Source organism: Erpetoichthys calabaricus, chromosome 8, assembly GCF_900747795.2.
Source record: "Erpetoichthys calabaricus chromosome 8, fErpCal1.3, whole genome shotgun sequence".
Classification (NCBI taxonomy): Eukaryota; Metazoa; Chordata; class Cladistia; order Polypteriformes; family Polypteridae; genus Erpetoichthys; species Erpetoichthys calabaricus.
Window position 1 is genome coordinate 142,297,000 of NC_041401.2, and position 25,568 is coordinate 142,322,567.

The 25,568-nt window shown below is 36.8% G+C and overlaps 1 protein-coding gene across 1 annotated transcript in view; it reads left to right on the forward strand.

Moving 5' to 3' along the window:
• Positions 1-25,568, forward strand: part of pcnt (pericentrin) — a 245,819-nt gene that overhangs the window by 75,626 nt on the left and 144,625 nt on the right. Inside the window, 6 exon segments of the mRNA XM_051931264.1 lie at positions 3,185-3,401; positions 13,729-13,934; positions 16,511-17,001; positions 17,212-17,776; positions 20,879-21,112; positions 23,066-23,230. Of these exon segments, the coding sequence (XP_051787224.1) occupies positions 3,185-3,401; positions 13,729-13,934; positions 16,511-17,001; positions 17,212-17,776; positions 20,879-21,112; positions 23,066-23,230 (1,878 nt within the window).

The following is a 25,568-nucleotide window of genomic DNA, read 5'->3' on the forward strand; positions in this document are numbered from 1 at the left end:
AATTTAGAATTTTTTTAATAGTCCTGGCATAGTTTTGTTAAGATAATTTAATTTAATAATTCAAAAACATTCTCTGAACAGTTTACAAAGGCAATCAGTAGAAACCAGAAAGAAATGTGAAACAAGTAACCTAAAATCTGTTGAAGAAATTCCACTGAGCAGTGGCCTGAATTCTGATTTCAGGAAAATATGCTTTTTGCCTTTTAGAGGCCTGTTTATAGAAACCAATCAAAGCTGATAACAATTCACTTTTACCGTAGATTTTTGGCAGTGTTGTTCCTTACAGAAGGACACATGTTCCCTTCTCTGTTAACAGTAACTGGAGGTGTGTGGAAATATGTTGCAAAGAACAACTAATGTAATGGTAGTTAGTCTGCAAATGGGAAATGCTGGAGCAGAATATTGTGAAGTAAAATACATCTGTAGTTGTTTAGCACAACATTCGGTTTAGCTAAAATGGTTCAAAAATGCATACACTCTGCTGTAATCATAGAATGAAAAACAAAAAATGAGTGTCTGACTTCTCCCCCATCTACTATACAATAATCATGATACTTTAAAGCAGGGGTCCCCAACCCCTGGTCCGCGGCCCACTACCGGGCCGCAGCCGTCTGACAGCCGGGCCATGGGAGAACTGCCGGCAACGGAGACTCACTCAGACTTTTCAGAATGCTTGGCGGGCGAGGCTTTGCAGCGGCACTGAGAGAGTAGAGACACCGAGGTGAGAGAGTATTACAACAAAGTATTTTTATGGTCCCGACAGTTTCCACATATGACACGAGTCTATAGAAATCTCGTTACTACGAAGAACATTCAGCAGATACTTTCATTACAACGAAGTGACCTTGAAATGCTTGAATGAATCATCCACAGAGCAGTTAGATCTGTGGTCGCAGCTCAGATGTACACATTTGCACAACAATCCCCAAACAGAAGCATTGTAAAAAAAAAAAAAAAATCTTTCTTCGAACTTTCCTTGTGCTGGTTTTTTTTTTGGTGTTTTTGTTTTCTGTGGTTTTCAGTGATACCTTTTGCTTATTGCTTGTCAACATTTGAAAAACATCCATTGGAATTTAACTCATTGTCATCCTCCTATAGAAACGACAGACACGAAAAAACGATAACAGTGTTAATGTTTGTGATGTGCAATCTGTTGGAATGACAAATGCAATGCATATGTCTTTGTTGTATGCAAAAAAAAAGAAGAGAAATCTCGGATTGCAAACATATGCGAACTGCTTAATAATAATAATAGAAATGTAATGTAAATTATGTATGAAACTGCCCTGCGAACCTGCCCCGCATCCTCAACCACAATAACCCCCCCCCCCCCGGTCCCTGGAAAAAAATATTTGTAGTAAGGTGGTCCTTGCTGTCAAAAGGTTGGGGACCACTGCTTTAAAGAATTTCCTTTTAATGCATAAATGATGTACGTACACCCCAGCTGATCCATCCATCCATCCATCCATTATCCAACCCGCTATATCCTAACTACAGGGTCACGGGGGTCTGCTGGAGCTAATCCCAGCCAGCACAGGGCGCAAGGCAGGAAACAAACCCCTGGCAAGGCGCCAGCCCACCACAGGGCGCACACACTAAGCACACACAATTTAGAATCTCCAATGCACCTAACCTGCATGTCTTTGGACTCTGGGAGGAAACCCACGCAGACACGGGGAGAACATGCAAACTGCACGCAGGATGGACCCGGGAAGCGAACCCAGGACTCCTAACTGCGAGGCAGCAGCGCTACCCACTGTGCTACCGCACCGCCCACCCCAGTTGATGCCTTTCTAAAATCTGGTCTATAAGTTTATGGTCCCCAGTTTTCCAACCATGTCAAGTTATGGCCTAAGATGACGAGAAACCATATTTATGACCACTTCAGTCTAAGCCCATCAACCATATAGGAAGGATGAAAAGTGGTATTTGCTGCATTATATTGAGTACTCTGGCTCTGTCGGAGATTGAGTTTCAGAGTTAAAAATGGCTCAGCAAAACAGCAAAAGAGTGTTGTAACCAATTATAAATGCATGTACAGTACTATGTATGTGTGCATTGGCAAATCAGAGGTGCTCTTGTCCAGGCGATTGTGCTGAATGTATTTTTAGAAGTCTGATCCCTAACAACAACTTTTAAAAATTGTGGATTTCTGTCTCTTGTGTTTACAGCAGCCTTCAGAAAATTGAAGTATAAATAATGTTGAACATAAATCACCTTACACTTTTGAAATCTTTTAATTCTAAAATGAAGAAAATGGTCCATAATTTGGTATTGTTTTGTTTTTGGTAGTGATGATATTGATCAAAAACATTACCTGTGCAAACTGCACATAAATATACAGCCATCTAAAATTCAACCACATATTGTAGAATGTGAATGAAATTTAGTTGCCTGTTTGAATCCCGGCAGTGACAAAAGGAATGCAACTCCATTGGGCCTTTTGAGCAAGGCTCTTTACCTGCAGTTGCTCCAGGGGCACTATACAAATAGCTGACACTGCACTCTGACCCTATAACTCAGTAAGTTGGGGTATGCAAAAAATAAATTCCATATGCAAGAAACTGAAAATAGCAAATGAAGTAAATTACATTGTTAATGCTGTGGTCTACAGCACAGATAACCATTATGATTTACGCTATAATGTATTTATCATCTTCATACTTGGACAAAATGATGGTATAAAATGAGAACTTACTTGTCTTAACCCTTAGAAAATTTGAAAATATCAGTTAAACTAAAGTTCAAGTGCTCTCATTGCTATCAAAGTATTATTGTATCAACACCATTCAAGAAAGAGCTACAAGGTAATAATAGATTTTCAGTTGGCAGTTGAAATTAAAAAAAGGAGGCTAAGACTCCTCACCCTTTTATGGTGAATTCAGTTTTGTTGAAGTTCATGCCAGTTCCATTTAAATAACACTTCTTTATTTTTTTTAATACTATAAAAGATGCTTTATGACAATGAAGAAGAAATGACCAAGAGTAGAGAGTAAGACCAAGCATTTTAATGACTTGCTAGTTTTCAAGGGTAACGCATATATTGCTCCAGTTACTTACATTATAATTTTGAAATGCTAGATTTATATTCTCTCTGTACTTGATTCAAAAAGTTACATTTTTAAAAATGAAAAAAATTAATTGAAAAAAAAATTTAAGGTTATAACTTTTTCATTCTGGACAGATGGAACTGGATTTGCTCCGTTTAAAACTGGAAGAAAAACATCTTAATGAACTTGAAGCACAGAGATCTACATTAACACTTAAGTTCAAAGAGGATCTCTTGAATATGAAAACAGATCTTAGTGATCGATACTTTGCTGAAATACAAGAGTTAAAAACAAAACATTCTCTAGAACTGGAACAACTGCGTGCTAGACTGTCTGATAGCCACATCAAAGGTAAGAGATTATGGGATGATTAATATTTATTTTATTACAATACAGTGCATTAAAAATACTTTATTTTCTGCATTATTGCATTTTTATTTGCAGTAAATCTGGTCAAATTTTTCAGGTTAGTTTGAAAGAAAAATAAAGTTTTCATCTTTTATTTATTTTCATATTTATACTTTGCACATCAACCTTCAAGTGTAAAAAAGTTTTGTTTTTTTTTGGTGTGAACTCAATCCAGTTAAAACTATAATTAGTGACCCATTTGAATGCTTTGGTTAACAATTAGACCTATTAAATTTGTGAAAATATTTGTACAAGAGTAAAGTCTATTTTTGATACCAAAATAACACAAAGAAGTTTTCGATTAGCACTCAGCAGAGTTGAAGTAGTTCAAGGGGCAATTTTTGTCCCCCATAACTGAAATCTAGGGCCGTTTTGTAAATTTTCCAAAATAACATTTATCCAATCAGAATCCCTCATCAATAATAAAAAAAAATAATTAAAATTAAGCATTGTATACAAGTACATTCAAATTTCTAAGGAAAAATTTACTAAAGTTAAAGATAAATTGCCCCGCCTACCTACCTTCAACACTCAAGAACATCTTTCATTGCTTAAAAAGCACAAAGAAGGGTGCAACATCTTCAGATTGAGAACCTGTTACTTTACGTGTGAAACTGAAGGGATGTATTATGTATTATGGGAGAACTTAGATAAGTTTAGAGTTTTATTTTTCATAAAATAGAAGAACATGTAACAGATACAGTGGCAATCTTTTCAGCAGTGGATCAAGAAATAATAGATGTATTTGCCACAAAAAAAGAAAATGTGTTTGAGGTAAAGAAGCAAATTAAGGCTACATGACAATCCATAGCAGACCAGTGCCAAAGTACATTATTATCCTGAATTTGTTTATTGCTTAATATTAATGTCATTATTCATATTTTTTTAAAAAAACTTTTTGTTCAATCACCTCATTTGATTGTAAACATACTGGTCTTAGAACGTCATTCTTCAGTTCAAACAAGTACAAATTCAGTAGCATTATGAAGTGCATTTGGCAGCAAGTGAAAATTATGATGGTATTACAAGGAAATAATTCAGAATTAGTAGACAGTACACTTGTGTGCAAACACACATTGTACATTTAACAACCAAAAAACTAATCTGTACCTTCTGCCACAGGTTCAGTGCCCCTATGTCACTCCTGCTAATTAGTTTGTCCTCATTAGAATATCTAAGTGCAGAATAGGACTTGACAATCATGTCAGTGTCTTTTTTAAAGCAGTGTTTCTGAACCTTTCTGGTGTCGTAACCCACTTTATCACCATGTAAGTGTCTTCATGACCCACCAAAAGATGGAGAAGTACCCCTGAGTGAATTGAGTGTGATCGAAGAGAGATATTTACCTGGATAAATTAAGCATGATCGTCAGAGCAGGGGGTGAAACGAGCACTGTAGTTGCAATGGTGACCCAATTCGCAACCTGTTGCAACTCACTTGAGGCAGAGCAGTGGTAGGGAAACGCTGATTTAAAGCTATGACCTGTTCATTGATGCTACAGAAGAGCCTCTGTTGTGCCTGCTGGTGCCATAATTTGCACTTGAGTGCAGTCTTTTGTGCCTGTTATGTTTGGGGAGCCTAAAGTACAGTATCTAGAATCACAACTTTGAATATATGTACTCAACATACTTCACATTTTGTGCCTTGAATGTAACCACAAACATCAGTAAGAGTACTAGACCAGACTTGAGAGTTTTTACAGTGTTTATTTCTATTATACTGGCTTTTCATCAGTTATAAAACATTTTATATTTTTAATATCTTGCTAGTGAAAAACCTGGATTGGGACCCAAAAAACTCAATATGGACTGTTATAAAAAATAAAAAAAGGTTGAATGCATTTACTTATTGAAGTGTGCAATTGATTAGATTTAATATGTTCATTTGTACTAGGGGTTCCCCCCCTGCTCGCTTTGCTAACCAACCACCTCCCCCAATCCCCCCACCCGGCCTGTGCTACACGCCAGCCACTTAGTGTCTCTGCCGCTCGCGTTGTGAAGAGGGGGGCTGAACGCACCCTAAGGAGACGTGGTCGCTCCTCCAAAGCCCCCCTCTTAAATGGTGATACAATGGGAAACAAATAGTTTTTTTTTTTTTTTTTTTTTTTTTTTTATACTCCTCTTTGCTCGATCAGCTTCTGGCTTGCTGCTGTTGCTGTGCCGCGTGATCAGCATCTCGTATGGCACTTTGAACATTTAAAAGCATGTACAGCAGCTGTCCTACTCTTTGTCTTTTATTTCCGGCCCCGGGTGTGGTTAAATCTCTTGGCACAAAGTCTCATCTCGCTGGACGTGAGATCTTGATATTTTTTAGTTTATAATTTAAAAACGGAATAAGAATCTGAAAATCTAACAACATCACATTAAAGTTCGATAATTACTGAAAAGAATGATATCAAACATATATGTAGGTTTTAAAATAAGCCCGATTTAAAGCGTGACAAAAAAGTCACATAAAAACATCACATAAAATCGTTGCACTTTTAGGCTTAGGATTTTATATTATATATTGACAAAATGACCAATGGGGACAAGTGGCATAATAATGTAGATGTGATATATTATTAATTCTTTTCATTTGTTAGTGAACAGTATAGCTTTTAATGTTTTACTAATTCATAACTAACATCAGATTAAGAAGGTTGTTTAACTAAGAAAGCAGCAATATGCTAAAAAATCCTGTAACTGGCAAATAAGGCGGTAACAAATAAAATAATTAAAATGTAATTTTCAATGAGTAGTTTTAAGTTATAATGTTTCACCATTTTGTAATAAACATGTATGAGTAATCTAAATGAGAATTTAGTAAATTAGACAAGCAGAAAAAACCTGAAATATTTCTGAAAGGTTTTGTTTCTCATCGAATAACAATTTCGTTCACTCTGTCTATAGCATTCCACTAAGCTTCATCTTTAGTGTGGTATAGAGTCGGCTAAGGGTTCATGCTTAGTTGTCCCTGTTACCCAGCACAGTTTGCCCTAAGAAAGACTTCCTCACTAAACATACTTTGTTGAATACTCCCTAGGACACCAGAAAAGGCAGATTGAAACTTGTGATGATGATGGAAATCTTAAAACACCAGGAAAAAAACTTTGCATTAACCCCAACTATCACACATAAATGCTTGATACATTCCAATAATAATTCATCAAACCCAGTTCTGTGATTTTGTAAATTTACAGCAAGATGCAGAATTTGGGAAATAAGAGCTCACTTATTATATTGAATGTAGTACTTCAGTTAAAAAGAAGCCATTTGGGTTGAAAATCTGCAGCCATAGTGGACCTCCAAGACTGAGCTTAGAAAGCAGTGAATTACATGGTTCCTTTGACAATTGCATGTCATTGTTAATACACAGTTGGTTAGGTAAACAGCTGTTTTCAGTGGTTTTAATTGTTCTCTGTTTAAGACTAATAGATCCAAATAACGTTTGGGAATTTAGAAAATTCCCAAAGTTAGCTAAAATTGAGCACAAAATGTTACTTTAGCCATTACTGATTCAACAGCAGTAATTATCTTTGAGTTTAGACAAACACCACTATAGCCCACCAAGACTGCACTCAAGAGCCACTGATAATAGACAAATCAGGTTGGAAACTTTTTATGTTAACCCATTCATGAGCTATCATAATAGAAATTTCTATTTAACGTCAATGTAAATTGCATTGGCCTTAGATTTTGACGTAGTCTTTTAACAATTTCCCTCCTTTTTGGAAATCTTTTATATGTTTCCAGTAGATGCATGAGATGACATTTTATGTGCAAGAAATGTATTGCATGTTTCCTTGGCAGAAAAAAATTATTTAAATTATAGGTTTGGAGGTCATTTTGAGATTGACAGTTAAGTATTAGTACTTTAAGAATTAGGATATTAATTAATTTTGTAATTCTTAACCATTGTGTGGCTATCTGGTATGTGGGACCTAGATTCAATGTCCCTGGCTCATTTTCTTTCAAGGGCATGTTAAGGGGCAATTTTTGTGGAGTACATATTGTGCCCCCCTACCACGGCCCCCCCCCGAATTGCCAAACATTCTTAGATTTCACTAGTGGTATTGGGTCTGGCAGACCCAGGAGCAGTGCAATTATGGAAAACGTCTGTAAGCCAACAATAACATCACTTTGGAAGCATTGTTTCTACATACCCCAAAACACCAATCATAGCAATCATTTACGTCATCATCAACCATGAATACCCCCATAAACTCCTCCATTCCCATCCAACCTCCAACAATAACTTTCCCATTCATGTACAATTCCTAATCTCATCAGACAGATGATTCTCCGGACTGAAATGGTGTTTTGATTTAGTAATTGTCATTTTTTTTCTCTGCTCTTCAGTAGTACATGAACATCAGAACAACTAGTGTCCATGTATATCAACGTGAGACGCTTCTCTGCTGCCGATATTCGTATAAAAACATAAAGAATAATCTATGGGACAAACTCTGCGACCTCGGTCTGCTCCGAGAACCGAACCTTCAGCCCCCGGCGTCACCTGATGCCAGTGGCCATGGGAGAGGCACACGGAAGCAGAGCACGAGGAAGCGGAGACACGGGAAGCGAGTGGGAGTCCGTGCTAGGCTAAAAGCTAACCTTAGCCGGCCAGCACTCCCGTCCATATTACTTTCTAATGTCTGCTCCCTGGACAATAAATTGGACTACATCCGACTCCAGTGAACTACCCAGCGTGAGTATAGAGACTGTTGTGTCTTTGTTTTCATGGAGACGTGGCTCAGCTACAGGGTTCCAGACGCCGCCATTCAGCTAGATGGACTAGCCGCATTTCGAGCCGTCAGAAATGCTACTCTGTGCAGTAGGACTCGCAGTGGTGGACTGTGTGTTTATATCAACACGGAATGGTGCAGTAACTCTGTGCTTGTTTCTAGCTACTGCTCACCGCTAGTGGAGGTTGTGATTATTAAATGTAGACCTTTTTATTTGCCTCGGGAATTCACCACCATCCACATAATCGGAGTTTACATACCTCCCAGCGCTAATGCTATGGAAGTGCTCTGGGAACTGTACAGCGCCATCACAGACATACAGAACACACACCCGGATGGACTGGTTATTGTCGCAGGAGATTTCAATCATGCGAATCTCAAGTCATTGCTCCCTAAATTCCATTAGTTTGTGGATTTTGCAACAAGAGGGACAAACATGCTGGATCTTATTTATACAAACATCCCTGTCGTGTACCAGGCGGGCCCACTTCGGAACCTCAGATCACATCTGTCTTGTTAATTCCAGCATAAAGACCGCTCGTCAGACGCACCAAATCGGTTCTGAAGTAGGTGAGAACCTGGCCAGCAGAAGCCACCTCTGCTCTTCGAGACTGTTTTGAGTGCACTGACTGGGACATGTTTAGAGAGGCTGTAACCAACAGTGACTGTGTCATCTTGGAGGAGTACACGTCATCAGTGACCAGCTACATCTATAAGTGCATTGATGACGTTACTATCTCCAAGTACATCACTGCACCCCTCCATCCAGAAACCGTGGATTACAGAGGAAGTGCATGTGCTACTGAGGACCGGGGACTCTGCAAAGTCTCTCTGCCCTCTGTCATGGACATTTACACCACATGCTGCATCCACAAAGCCACCAGCATTGTGAATGATCCAACACACCCCTCACATTCACTATTTACACTCCCACCATTGGGGAAAAAGGTACTGAAGCATTCGGGCCCTCACCTCCAGAATGTGTAACAGTTTCTTCCTCCAAGCAGTCAGACTCCTGAACACTCATGGACCGGAATGATATCTGATATATATGTTCTGTTCTTCAGTGTTGCACATGTTTGCACATTTGACTCACATGCACCTTATTATATATTATGTGTCTTTGTTATATGTTGTGGATTCTTCATTGTCCTGTATTTTATGTTGCACCATGGTCCTGGAGGAATGTTGTTTCGTTTCACTGTATGCTGTATTACTGTATATGGATGAAATGACAATAAATATTCTTGATGACTTAATTTCTATTCAAAATGGAATTGGGGGGGAACAACAAATAAATAGCGCTGCATATGTGGCTTTTCTCCAAAATCAATCCAGTATGGCAAAGAAAGTCTCTACTCAAATGGCCTCAGACATCAGTTTAGGGGAGCAAGAAGACAACATGGAGGGAATGCTCACTTTGGAAGATACATTTTCAGAATACGAGGATCATGTTTCTGTCAATTCGGAGTCTGACAGTGAGGTTGAAGAAGAGAACAGAACTGACAAGTGGAGAAATATAGGTGTCACAAAATGATGAAATTGAATGGTATTCTTGTCCATGGAAGGAGCCGCCATGCCTTGCTTGCCAGAGTGATAAAGATGCAACCATGGTCAACGCGGATGGCAGTCACCCATGTACATGACATTATCTGGAATGCACTAATTCGGAGGGGAGGCGTGTTTTTGGAGAGAGGTGGAATTAAATGGACCAAACCAATTTACATGCCTACTTTGGGCTTCTTATACTTAGTTAGTGTTTTCAGAACTAATTGGGGGGGTTTGGGAGGGGGTAGGGTGTCCACTGAATCCCTGTGGAATGCAGAAAGTGGCAAGGAACTTTTCCATGCAAAAATGTCTTTGAAAGACTTTCACAATATTTCCAGGATTATCTGCTTTGATAACCAAGACACCCGGCCAGCTCGATGTCAGAGAGACAAGCTAGCTGCAATGAGGTCATTGTGGAACCACTGGTTGGGAATGACTTTGGCTGTGCTACAACTCTGGACTAACCCTGTTGATGTTTAGAAGCTTTTACCATTTCAGTGCCGCTGCCCATTCAGGCAGGATATGCCATCTAAACTTGCCAAATATGGAATCAAGATCTGGGCTGGCTGTCACTCTGCTTCATCTTATGCGTGGAACATGCAGATATACACTGGATTTGCGTTCAACCAGGCTAATTATATCATTTCAATGTAACCTTGTATGTTTTTTCAGTTCGTTCAGTTTGAAACAATAAACATCAATAACTCTGGAAACCTTGTCTCATTTATATTTGTTCAATATTAATAATATATTCCACATATATCTTGATTATTATTGATTTCTACACAAAGATCAAATTATATAACAAGAATCGAACAGCTGTTTCATTGAGAAATGTGATGTAGCAGAGCTTAATAGTAAATAATAGACATATTTATCAACTATATAGTTTGTAAGTGAGAGAAAGTCCACATCTGTTAAGTAGTTTGACATAAAACAATGTTTTTATTACTTTAAAAACCCCAAAGCACTGCAGGTGTACTAGGCTCATGAATACCAGCTGAGTAACAAAAATATGAATACCACGCAAGGGTTAAATCAATTGTGTTTTAATGTATGTGATTTTGGTGGAGCAGAATATTTTTTATGTATTAATAAACTAGGGGGTTTTGCCCCCTACTCGCTTCACTTTCCCACCCCCCCGGGCGTGCTACACGTCAGCCACTTCATGTCTCTGCCGCTCACGCTGCTTCAAACATTTAAAAGCCTGTATAGCAGCTATCCTTTTGTCTCGCTGCCTTGTCTCGCGGGACATTAAAGTGTCTCCGAGAAAATCGCGTCTCGTCTCCTTCCAAGCCTTCCAAGATTTTTTTTTTTTAATAATAGAAAGATATAATAGTATGTCTAATCAGAGATCCCATACCACATTTCTTGCCATAGGAATTGGTGCCAACATTTACTGCCAGTGAGGTGTAACCAAAACAAGTGTATGCACTTTCAAGGATGGGCTGCACAGGAGTCTTTATCTATGCATGTCCTTGTAAATCATTATATTGTGCCTCCACTTCACAACAATTTGCTGTGAAAAGGAAACAGTAATTATTCAGATTCCATAATATTGTAACATTAATGTTGTGGTCATACTTTTTTTTATTATTATTTGTTGCCATTATCATAGTAGAAGGAAAATAATATTCATTTAAAATACTTTTTTTTTTTGCTAACATCATTGCAAAAAAAATCCATGGGATGTCTTTTTTTTTTTTAACATTATAATTGTGTCTATGTAACTGTTATTCATTGAATTACCGTAATATTAAACATCCAGTAAATTCTCCCCATGCTTGGTTTAGGAAATAGAACAATGGCTTTATTGAATACTTATGACTTGTCACTAATCAACCGATTTACATCCTTAAAACTTTACTGATACTCAAAATGTGTTCAATGATTGTCTCTCCATTGACAGTCTAAATCAGTGTTTCCCAAACTCGGTCCTGGGGGACCCCTGTGGTGCAGGTTTTTGTTACAACCGGATTCCTAATCATTGACAACACCTGATAGCACTAATCTCATTTAATTAGCTGCTTTTTTTTTTCTTTTATTCGACATTCAGAAAAGTATAGCAGCATGATTTTTACATTTATAAGACATTTAGAAATACAGTCGATTCCGGTTAATTGGATCACCTGTTAACTGGACCAGCCGCTTATTCGGACTGAATCCTAAAGAACCGAAACAGATCATATTACATAAGCCTAATATTGTTCGCTTATTTGGACCAAAATTCCGTTTAATCGGACCAAAGAACGTGACAGAGAATAAGAAAAAGAAGCCACAAGTCGCCCGCGGAAAGCGGATGTAAAGCGGGTCAACGACATCGGGAGGATCCCTGGGCTCCCCAGGAGAATTTATACTTTTATCAAAGGTCAGGAAGTCGGAAAATTTGTACCAAGTGCAAACCAGTGGGGGTGAACATGCCTGCCCTTTCTTTCCTAAAACGGACCGCCCAGTAGCCGGCGACATGACGTCGAGTGTAAACAAGAGTGTTCGTGCAAGGAATTCCTTCCTGTCATTAAGGATTAAAGTTTACATGAGAGAGCTTTTGCTTCAAGAAAGTCAAACTGGATACTTTTAGTGCCGAAGCTTTGAATGGCAAGCATTTTGTGGCTCTCCTGACCTCCACATCTTGACCCAGAAACACCAAGATTTCATCAGAACTCTTTTAGTCTGTGAACTGTGCGTGTCTTGTCTCCCCTGCCAAAATGCCACGGCGGGACTTGACGTTAGCTGAAAAAATTGATTTCCTGGATCAGATCAGGCAACAACCACCAAACACTAGTCAGCTTCGGTTGGTTGAAATTACCGGCTTGGCAAAGACTACAATTTACAGTCAAACGTTGACTGGAATTTGGTAATGTAACCTTTTTTATTGTGCTTCGCATGCTGAGTGTCGTGTAGATCGTTTCGAAAAATTTGTAGATTTCTTTTTCAATAAACAAAGTTGTAAGCATCCGTACATGTACATGTACGTAGTTCTTGTTTGTACATTTGCCATACGCGTGTGCAGCACAATAAAAGTCATAATGACATTTTAATATGTTACTTATAGCACGTCCCGTCTTGGTTGTACATGTATAGGGCATGTTCCTGTAATCGGACCAGCCAGTTATTAGGACCAAAATGATCACGTCCTGATGTGGTCCGATTAAGCAGAATCGACTGTATTTCTGCTTTTGCTATAGATTTAAATGCCCAACTTTCTTTTGTTGATTTCATTATACTTTGCCCTTTCTCTGTGCAGTTTTTCCCCTTTCGTTGTATCTTAATAATGACAATTTAAAATGAGCAAATCAGACACCCAGGCAAACAACACTGAATAATCAAAGGCTGCAACTACTTTAGAGTCAGAAGTAGAATGAAAATCAAGATGAAAAAACTGTTAAAAAGAAAAAAATACATTATTCCTATATAACTGCATGATACATTTTATTTATTTATTTATTTTTTTTAGCAAACTTAGTTTTCTAATTTCTATATTGTTCCCTAAACACAGAACTTGGGAAATATCAGTTCACTTAATTAGCCCAGGAGTTCAATTAAAAACAGAAGCTGGTTGGAACAAAAACCTGTAGCCACATGGGTGGGTCCCCCAGGACCGAGTTTGGAAAACACTGGTCTAAATAGTGTATTTTTTTGTCAGCTCTTTGGTTATTCTAAATCTGATTTAATCTTTTTCATTTTACTTTTATTTGTTATTTTATTAAGTTGTTTAATGTGCCCAATAAAATAACCCCCTTCAATTTCTTTGTTACGCAACTGACTGATTTTATTAGTCTGAGTTCCAAGGTGTTGAATGGATTACTTAGAGCAAGGTAATTTGGTGCATTTACATATTTCCCTGTGTTTTTAAACTAGAATTAGTTATTTTTTGTCAAAATTGAAGGATGCCCACTTAAACTACAGATTAATTCTTTACCAAAGCTTAATTTGGTAAATGCTGCCTAACGGTTTTTTAAATGTTTTAAATTTAATGAATAAATAATTCTTTCCTAGAAATTACGAAGATACGGCTTCAGAGTGCCCATGATGCTGCACAACAGGTTGAAGCTGAAGTGGCAGAGAGACTTCTTCTTGTGAAAAGTGAAAAGCAAAGAATTGCACAACTTGAAGAACAGATTGAAAGTCTTAAGCAGGAGAATTCTGAGATTCTCAAGCATCTCACTGAAACGCAGCAAATGTTTGAAAAGGAAAACACAGAGGCAAGAAAGTTTTTTGCTTACAATGCCTTTATGTTGCTTTGTGAAACATTTCTTTCAATTCTTGTTTAATTATGTATAAATTAAAACTTCTCGGGTGTACATTACAATTGGGGTAATTGCATTATGTAAAATATAAGAAAACCTTTAAATTCGTCTTTCATATCCTATATTGTAATTTAATATATTAATGTAGTATTGAGAAATTCTTGTAGATTCGCGTAGTGTTTTGTTTAGTGAGTGGGAACCATCTATTTTCCAGGCTTTAAGGTAAAGCAAGTTTATTATTAAGCAATTATAGAATTGGGCATTGTATTAAATTATTTGTTTAAACCATTACCTGAATTGTATTGCACTAGAGATCCAAATTTTGGCCATTTTACAAAATACAAAGTTTTGTTTACATTATCTGTTCTTTTTAAGAATTAGTTTTAACCTCAATTGAAAAATGCATTAAAAACTCTCCGTCTAGGTTACTGAATTTAATGTGGTTTTGTTTATTAATAAGAGCATATTGACAGCCTTGAGAGTCAATTGAATGTGCAACCTGTTAATGGACAGGACTCCCAGTTATTACTCTTGCACAGACAGCTGCAGACATGGTCATGCACAGAGCATGCACACCCTGGTCTGTTTATAAGTGTTCATTGCAAGGTCCTGCATGATTGCAGAATTTCCCTGGCTTTTTCCACCAAAGTTTTTTCTTTGCCTTTATATATTGATCTCATAGATATTTCCATTACAGTTTAATCTTTGTTCAGTGTCTGGGCGATATTTCACCATTTATTTACACTCATTTGGTTATCTCTGCATGATTTTAATGTTGCATTGTACTGATGCAGGTATCAACAAATCACTTCACACAACTGTTTCTCAAATGAGCTCATGAAGTTTTGTCTAACACATGTGCAGTCCAGGACTGCTCGGTCAAAAATCCTGGATTCTGATGTACCAATGCTCTGATAGCCTCTCAGTATAGTTCCAATAGTTGTTAAATTAACTATTGACTGGAGCTTGCAGTGCACAAGTTAAAAATGCTGCAGAGGTCATAATTAGCAGACACAATATTTCATGAATTATCATGAAAACATGCGTCAATTTAGCTCTTGTATATTCTCAGTAAACTTTTTTTCTGTACAGCTGGAAACAGTACTTCTAATTGGAATGTGGCACATTGTTTTAAAATTAATGATTGGCTGCACGGTTATCACTCTGTGCCTCGAAGTAGTTCCATACTAAACTATGTTTTGCACACTTGCATTTTTTGCTGAAGATGTCTATAATGCTTTTTGGATATAAAACTAGCTGACATGTAGCTTAAAAACTGTTTTCCTTCTCTATTTGATGAAAGGCTTTCAGGCATTGTACTGCACCAAGGTAATTCAATTTCTAAATGCAAAAAGAAACTTCATAATTAATAAGATAAAATTCAATTAAACAACAATCTTCAAATTCCACTGTTGTGTACATTGAAGACTGTCCATTGTCACTTTTTTTCCTAATTTTACTTCATAGAATATGACACATTGTAAAAATGTTAAAATTGAAACCATAATTTTGAATATTGGCAGTATGCTATACAATAGTCCGATGATACAACATGCAAATTTTCTCATTGTTAAAAATTGTGCTGCAGTTACATCAGCCATGTACAACACTATATTTACAATTTAGCACTGGATTTTTAGTCCCACTCAGTCCTTTCCAGCATTGCAGAAAGTATCTGGTGAAAGATAGAAATAAACTCTGCATAGGACACCAGTTAATCACATGGCTAGTTTGGTATTGCTAGTCAACCTAATCTGCATGTCATGGGATGTGATATTAAAGCTGGAGTACCTGAAGGAAAAAAAAATATGCAGACATGGGGAGCATGTGGAAATAACAGCACAAACAAATATTGGGCGGTTAAATTCAAACCCAGAGACCCTTGATGTGTGAGGTTGTATCACTATTCTCCGTACCCCCATGTTGCTTAGTAAATGTACACACGTAGGGAAATAAGAGAGTAACAATGTGAGCAGCATTTGTACAGTAATACTCCTAAATAATGTTTAGTCCTGCCCCACGATTTTCAGTTTATTTTGTTGTATTGGAACAGCACTGCTGTTGAAATTTGCAGGCACATATCATAGAGTATCATCAGTAGTATGTGATTAAAATGGATACAATAAATAGGCAGGATTTTTACGTGAATAATTGTTAATTTCAGGATTTTTTATGGAGTTACCCATATTATATTCTATATTATTGCAAACTTTGTGGTTAGTTGATATTGTAAATTAGTTCATGCTGCATATTTTGCATGGATAGTGGTTTACAAAAGCTAAATATTACTGTATAGGTCTAGGGCTAAATTTTTTTTTTTTTTCTTTTAACAAATCAAAACCAGCTCTTACATATATTTGCAGACTAAACTGGGAGGGAAAATGTTTTTTGTTTACAGATTTACATTTGAAGGACTGTTATTATAGAAAAGTGGTAATTGCTTTAACAGTGAAACTGCTTAATTTTTACAAGTGTTAAACTGTTTATCTATCTATCTATCTATCTTTCCATCCATCCATCTATTGTAATAGATAAAAAGAAAGTTACTAGATGACTTGAAACAGAAGGTTGATGAAGCTAGAAAAGAAGAGTCAGATAAGGCTGCAAAAATACTATCAGAGAAGGATGCAGAGTTGAAACAACTTCAGGATGAGCTACAGTCTGCATCAGAAGAACGAATTACTGCCATTCAAGTGGACCTGAGCAAAATTGCAGAACAAGAACGAGAAGCTCTTGTAAAAGAGTTTGAAGCTAGAGAGCTTGAACTGAAAGCTCTTCAAAACAAGCAAGAAGCAATTATCTCCGAGCTTGAAAAGGAACTGAAAGAAGAGCGCAACCAACTACAAAAACTTCAAGATAGCTTGGATGGTAAACAGTCCTCCAAAATTATGCAGCATGAAAATATTCAGACAGAGTTTGACGATGAACTTGACATTTCTAATTCCAAAATAGCAGAAGAAATGACACTGCTGAAATCCAGAGTTGAGGAGTCACAGTTTAAACTGGAGGAGGCACAGAACAGGTAATCAAGACAGATGCTTCTACATTTTTCAATTTTTGTTTATTTATAATTGACAGTGTTATTTATATGGCTTTAAACTTTGTTATGAATAATATAGTTAAAGTTCTAATAACCAAGAATTTCAGAAATTAAGTTCATAATTAAAAGTGGATTTGGATATTAGTAAATTTAATATTTTAACTGTATATTTAAAAAATTTTTGTTTTTCAGGTTTACAGAAGAGAAAAAGTTAATGGCAGATCAACTAGACAAATCTCTTAGGGAGCTTGAGGCAGCTCAGGCAGAAGAACTGGAAATGATGAGAAGATTTTTGCAAGAGCAACATCACAAAGAACTTGTGGCCTTGGAAAAGGAACTCACAGCAAAACATCAGATAAAAATGGAAACTGTAATAAATGATCTTCAGTCTGCACATAGGACTCGTTTGCAGGAGGTGGAGCAGGATTTGTGTAAGAAACACACAATGGAAATGAAAGAGATGGAGAACAGGTTTTTATCCAATATTGACACACTAGAGTCAACATACCTTTCACAAATCCAGTCTTTACGAAAAGAACATGACCAGACTGTTAATGTTTTGAAATCAAGTCACAGGGATGAGCTCCAGAGATTGAAAATAGAAGATGAGACCACTCTAGCTGATTCACTGGAAAAGATCAAAGTAGAGCATGAAGCTCAAATGATTTCTGCTATGGAGCAACTAAAAAAAGAACTTTCTATGATTCATATGGAAAAATTTAAGGCAATGGCTGCTGAAGTAGAAAAAGTACATAAGGTAGGAAGTTGGACATTTAATTTCTGTTGGATTATATAATATTCCTAAAGAAATCCTGCATGCAAGTCAAAAAAGTAAAAATGAAAGAAAAAAAATTAAAAAGAAAAAGTGAAAGAGAGAATAAATAAGTAATGCAGGTTAGATAAACACTGTATTTGCGTCAGTGGGTGATTGGATAAGAGTTTCCTTAGGTCAAATCTGTAGAACTTTAAAAATAAATAAATAAATAAATAAAAAAATAAGAGATCATGGCAAATACAATGTTGGGCCCCCCCTCTCTCAAATGGTGTTTCGCTGGATTTAATGCCCATGACACTGAGAAGCTTTTAACAATGAATGTGATGTTTTACACACACACACACACACACTCCTTTCATGATGCTCAGCCAATTCTAATCAAAACATCCACCGAGTTAATATTACTAAAACCATTAACCTATTCTGCCAACCTTGGAGTCGCACAAAACACACTCGTACTGCAGGCTTATCTCTGCCACTTCTGAGATACAAACTCAGATCGAAGTCATGCCGGATTTGCTCTAAAATTAATAAATAAACCATCAAATCCTAAAACCTAAACATTTATGCCGTCAAACTGCACATTCAATACATATCTCATAAAAAAATACATAAATAAAATTAATAAATAAATACAGTATCAGTATCCTAAAATACCTAAATTGTAAACCTCCTATTTAAACAAAAGATCTAGCCATCATTTCCTCACTCCATACTCTGCTGCCTTAGTCATATCCAATAGCTTCCTTCCTCTGCTTCGCAAATCAGTTTTTTTTATTTTTTATTTTTTTTTATATAAAATCTCTTTCCTTAACTGACTTGCTGAGCATCCAAACTCTGAGTAATAATTTTACTGATCTAGCTACAAGGCAATGGCAATTTTCCTCAGTTGCCCACACATGCACAGCCCACCTTGTCTGGGTGGCATCAGTTGACAAGTCTGCATATCATGCTGTCTTCCTTTCATGCGCTTTCTCAGTTAACTCTTCACACAGAACCATTAATTCAATGAAGTAACCTGTTTGTTTTCTTTCTGACCACAATATTGTATCTGGCCTCCAGTTACTTGTATCTGTTTCTTTTGGATTTGCTAGCCTTGTGTTACTAAGGTCTATGTTAAGCTCCCAGTCATTTGCTACACTTAATTGACTCCTACTTGGTTTAGCCAGGCCTACAGGGCTGTTGTTATCCCCCTCCTTAACAAATACCTGCTTAGTCACGATTGCCTGCTTATAGAATTTACTCCCTTTTTACTTCAAACACTGGGGCAGTACCTGATAGCACTTTATTATGCCTCAACATATATCTGCTTTGGTTCAGATTATCTTTGCAGCCTGACAGAACGTACTGTGTTGTTTTTTCCCAATCATGGTACTGTATGTAAATACCAAACAGCTCCAGTTTGAGTTTGTCTTTCTGGATGTATTTGTTTCAGATGTCTTCTAAAGTACTAGGGTGTTGTACCGTGTTAGCCATTATGAATGTAGAGAAAAGCCAAGCAAAATGACACCTTTTATTGGCTAACTAGAAAGATTACAATATGCAAGCTTTCGAGGCAACTCAGGCCCCTTCTTCAGGCAAGATGTAAAATTGATTACATCTTGCCTGAAGAAGGGGCCTGAGTTGCCTCGAAAGCTTGCATATTGTAATCTTTCTAGTTAGCCAATAAAAGGTGTCATTTTGCTTGGCTTTTCTCTAGATGTCTTCTAATTAATTCAAATTTGTTCAGACTGTTTCTGATAATGAAAATGTAGCTTTTACAATGTTGACAGAGGCCAAATCCTTGGAAGATTGGCAAGTGCCTGGTGTGTTTTTTTATATTTGGAAGTAATCATTCTTACTGCAGCGTAATGGACTTCTTATTGTTTGAAAATTACCCTTATAATCTCTTTTCAGGCTTATTAGCAGCATCATCTGAGACCAGTGAACATGTATTTTGTTTTCAACATGATGTTATCACAAGCTGTCTCAAATAACTTTCTTATGGATTTTTTTGCTAAATTTTAAATGACAAAATACAATATGTGTTATGTCATTTGTCATTAGATGTTTGATTTACCTAATTTAAGGACATGGTGATTGTTAGTTGTATGTAAAATCTTTGATCTGAAAGAGGTTATACTTACTTTTTCACATCACTGTAAATTTGAGACAAAATTCTAATTCTACCATACTAATGAAATGATTTATAGTTTAATACGATTTGGAGCATCGCATACTATTCAGAGTGTTTATTTGTTGAAAAGAGAGATTCACCTCAGGAGAATTAAGGCTTAGTTGCTAGGAGGCTTTATAACAACAGACTGTTAGAAAACTACTCATCAGCATGTAAGATAACTTTTTATGTAATTCTGGGAATATTTGGCATTCTGTAACATTCAGGGAAAGGGGTTTGAGAAGTGGTTGTATAATGTTATTGTGGTTCCATTTAACAACTTTAAATATATACATATTTATATTCATAATTATCTGCCTTACATGTACACCAATTCAGGTGTCTTCACTGCTTCTGAATTTGCTATACTGAAAATATTTCTTTACTTCACAGTTAGTTTTAATTTCCATTGATATGGTTCAGGTAAATGGCTGTTAATCACTGAATAGTAATTTTAATATTTAATTCCAAATACCTTAATTTGATGAATTGTGATTTGTTTTTTTTCTGTGTTCATTCTTTTTTCATGTACAATTGCAGTTGATTATTAGCAAAGCACTGCAAAGTTACTGCATCTTTATCATTAACTTTGTCATAGGTTTTCTTTAGACATTAATTTGTCAATGCCATTCTTCATATCTCTTAAAGTAAATAGTTTTATGGCAGAGAGAAATTAAATATATAGTTTTTACGATTTGAGAATAGGCCTCTTAGCCTTTTTTTAATGCTTTGTTAAAGCTGATTTTGTAGATCTCTGTTCAAACATTCTTTGGTTTCAGAAGTCAATTTCAAAATCCTTTTTTTGCTTAAAAGTAAAGATAAATGTGTTAGCCACTTGAACTGTAGAGTATTGCTGATTGGTCTTATTATTTTTGATTTGTGTTTAAATATGGATTTGTGCTCAGCTAGTATCCTTTTTCTGAATGCAGGAAGAGCTGATCTCCCATATGAAGCGCCAAGCAGCAGAGATGGAAGCAGAGCACTCCAAAGCACTTGGAGTACTGCAGACAGAGGTTTTACGACTGGAGGAGAATCACCAGGCAACTATGCTAAAACTCCAGAAGTTTCACCTTGAGGAGGTATGCAGACGGGAAGAAGAGTACAGCCAGCAGCTTCATAGTGAAATGGAGAAGATGAAAATCCTTCACCTTGAACAACTTAAGGTGTGAACTACTGCATTTTAAAACTGCACCACCGTGTATATAAAATGTTTATGAATATTGAAGTTCAGATATCTCAAAAGATTCCCTTCTCACAAGTGTATGCAATGACATTAGACACTTTCGATATTTTAGTGTTACTGGTTCTTAATACCTTAGTAAAGACAATTAGTACTGGTGTGTAGTGTAAAGGTTGCAATTTTACATAAAATAAAAATCAAACAAGCAAAAAAACGTAGATAGATATCTTTATGATTAGCAGCATAGCATTAGCTTCTCTAATTTTGCAAGTTGTCGTCCTCCTACTTCACCCGTGGCTTAAGTGTGCGTTTCATATAATCAGATAGCAAATTATGAATTTATCCACCTTAATAAAAGGACAAGTGTCTGTGTCCCTCTATCTATCTCTCTGTCCGGCTGCCAGGGTTAGAAAGAATAATTAGAAACTTTGCAAAACATCTAGAAAAAACATAAAAAATCAATAATCATGATAAAAAGACCAGATAAAAGTCTAACAAAAAAAAAGCTGTTCTTCTCAGCTTGCTTATTCTGTTGTTGAATGTTTTACACTGGCAACAGTTGCACGGTAATGATTTTCTTGCACCCACTTGAGCCACGTTTATAGCTGTAATTATCAAAATTATTATTAATGTAATTTATTTTATTCACTCTATTCGTAAGCCAGTTGTTGTAATTAAAGGGAAAACTGAATGCTTGGGAAGCATTAACAATAGTAGATATATAGGTACTTAAGGGGAAGGGTCAGAGATTAAAAAGAAACTGTACAAATTCCAAATAAAATACATTAACTTTGTAAATATTTTAAAATACACACAACTCCAACAGTAGTTTTGCATTGTTAGTTCCTTGAAATTTAGCTAAGGGATTTTTTTTTCTGTTCCTGTAGTTTCAGGTACATTCATTGATCTGTTTCAAAATATTTAATCCAGTTCAGACTTGGGAGCACTTAGGAGGTGTTAGAGCTAGAAGGTTTAATATTGGAGGCAGCAGATTACTAGGTGTATTACAATGAATACTTAATACAATTTTATTTATATATACTGTGTCTAGAAAATGATTGTTCCTTCTTGGTTGGTGTTGCCCTGAAATTGTAGCAACTGTGGACCACCAGGGGGCATACAGCTGCCCAACCCTGACACAAACTGATGCAGAGCCCAGTCTTAACACCAGTACACCTTTATTTTAAGTGGAGAAGCACTTTTCTTTTGGTCCCCGCAGTAGCACAGTACAAATCACCAAACACACAGCACAATACAGCACAGTCCTTTTTTCTTCCTCTCTCTTCACTTCCACTCCTCCTTGCAAGCTTTGTCCTTCATCTCCCGACTCTGGCTCCTCAACTGAAGTGAGGTGGCTCCTTGGAGGAAGAAGTGGTGCCACAAAGGGCTGAGCCATATCTACAGCAGCCCCTGGGGGTGCCCACAGAACCAAAAAAGAAATGCTCTAAACTACAACTCCCAGCATGCACTTTGGGGAACCGTGGTGCTGTAGCAGCCCAGGGGGCTGCCCTCTAGAGTCTCATGGGAGATAATGTCCCAACCATGCTCTCTCCTTCAGTCTTTCTATCCGGTTGGCATCCTGGATAGGTAATGGTCCTGGCCATCTGTCATAACACAGGGAATCTTATCTCCTTGTCTCCTCCTTTCCAACTCTCACTCTGGGAACACATTGTGCCTAATGCAAGAAATGTTTATGATCCCTGAAAACATCGTAACGGAATAAAGGATATGCTCACAGTATAAGATAACAAAGGAAAAATAGCTATTGCAGCTTTTCATGACATTCAGTATGTGTATATAAGGAAAATGCTCCAGACTGATGCACTGTCATTCTAATATTTATTAATGTTTATTTGTTCGTGAAATATAACTCATCTTTAATTAGCATTTAATTACATGGTTTCATTTATACATGTAATTTTAAATCTTTGATCAGGAGTGTTCCAATGTGTCAGCTTGTGAAATGGACTCACTTAAAGAAAAGTTACTGGCACAGTTTAATGAAGAAAAAAATATTCAGCAGATTCGATTCCAGGAAGAGATTGAACTACTGAAATGTCAGTCAGAAATTTTACTTGAACAACAGATATCTCAGCTGAAGGTCTGTATACATTATGATTTTATTCTGGAAAATGCAATATTCTTTCATGCATTTATTTCAGAATGTTAATTTTTTCATATTTTAATATCATCCAAATATCCAATTTTCTAAACGTGCTTTGTCCAAGTCAGGGTTGTGTAGGGACCAGAGCTTAGTGATTGAACAAGCATTGTTTAGCACTAGGTTTTCATTCTTAAAACCTTGGCATGTTTTGCATATGTATGAAAACTGAACCAGTCGTCTTCAGTAAATTACCATATCATCTTTTTTTACGTAAATTAAAATCAACTCGTAAAATGTTGTTTGCTCATATACAATTGGTATAGTAAATGTTGGTTTCTTCTTTAAAAAAAAAAAAAAAAAAAAAAAGCATTGATCCATCTTACTTTAATCAGCATAATGCCTAAAACCTGGGAGGGGCTAATTAGATCATAATTAATTTTGTCTATCACAAACATTTTAAAAGAAACAGAAATGCAGTTAGCTTGTATTACATTGGATTTATAGGTTCTGTTAAATTATTGTTTTACTGTGTTTAAATAAAATAAAAATGTATGTACTGTATATACTTGCGTATAAGTTGGATCATGAAACCTGAAAAATGGGTCATAAAATCAGATCCCGACTTATACAACTGTTCAAAAATACGACACTTAAATTTACTTTTTTTTCATATCTTCTTGCCTCCTCCAATCTCGCACCACTTTCTCAGACACATTGAATTTTGTTGCAGCAGTGCAGTTACCAATTTCTTTCACCACTTCAATGACTTTTAAATTTAAAACCAGTTTCATATTTTCTTCTGATCGAACGCTCCATTGTAGATAAGGGATGCTCTTACGATAGAAGTGTATGAGAGCGTGAGATACAAAAAACACAAATCAGCGCAAAGGTCGATTCGGAATAGTTTGGGTATTACCGTGTGGTCACGTAGGCACAATAAATAGGAAAAAAAAAGGCAGTGTGCTCCGTGTTACCATCTCAGGTGGGCGTTAGCATATCATAATGTCTTGGACCAATAGCATGAGTTTTCCGCATTTGACTTATACGACCGACATTATAAAATACCGGAAATTATATGGCAAAATCAAACCCAGACTTATCCACGGGTCAACATAAATGCGTGTATACACAGTATTAATTGCAGACCTTTAAAATGTGTTACATAGCACAACAGAAGTGGATATCTTGTGATTGATGCATAAAAACAGTAATAACGGCAACAAATTTGAAATTGGATATTATTTGAAATAGAAAATTTGAAAAGGATATTACTTGGCAATTCTTGATACAGTAATCCCTCCTCCATCGCGGGGGTTGCGTTCCAGAGCCACCCGCAAAATAAGAAAATCCGCGAAGTAGAAACCAAATGCTTATATGGTTATTTTTATATTGTCATGCTTGGGTCACAGATTTGCGCAGAAACACAGGAGGTTGTAGAGAGACAGGAACGTTATTCAAACACTGCAAACAAACATTTGTCTCTTTTTCAAAAGTTTAAACTGTGCTCCATGACAAGACAGAGATGACAGTTCCGTCTCACAATTAAAAGAATGCAAACATATCTTCCTCTTCAAAGGAGTGCGCGTCAGGAGCAGATGTCAGAGAGATAGAGAAAAGCAAACAAATCAATAGGGCTATTTGGCTTTTAAGTATGCGAAGCACCGCGGCACAAAGCTGTTGAAGGCGGCAGCTCACACCCCCTCCGTCAGGAGCAGAGAGAGAGAGAGACAGAGAAAAACAAAGAAGCACAAATCAATACGTGCCCTTCGAGCTTTTAAGTATGCGAAGCACCGTGCAGCATGTCGCTTCAGGAAGCAGCTGCACAGAAGGCAGCAACGTGAAGATAATCTTTCAGCATTTTTAGACGAGCGTCCGTGTCGTCTAGGTTTGCGATCAGCCCCCCTGCTCAATCCCCCTACGTCAGGATCAGAGAAAGTCAGCGCAAGAGAGAGAGGGAGAAAAGAAGTTGGGTAGCTTCTCAGCCATTTGCCAATAGCGTCCCTTGTATGAAATCAACTGGGCAAACCAACTGAGGAAGCATGTACCAGAAATTAAAAGACCCATTGTCCGCAGAAATCCGCGAACCAGCAAAAAATCCGTGATATATATTTAAATATACTTACATATAAAATCCGCGATGGAGTGAAGCCGCGAAAGGCGAAGCGCGATATAGCGAGGGATTACTGTATACTGTATATTTGTGAAAAATATAGTAATGTTTGGCTTTTCACTAAATGATACTAGCCTAATTATACTTAGCTTTTGAATTTTAGTTGTATCAATATTTTAAACAGATATGCATTGTACTACTACAGTCTTGCTAAACACTAGCTTA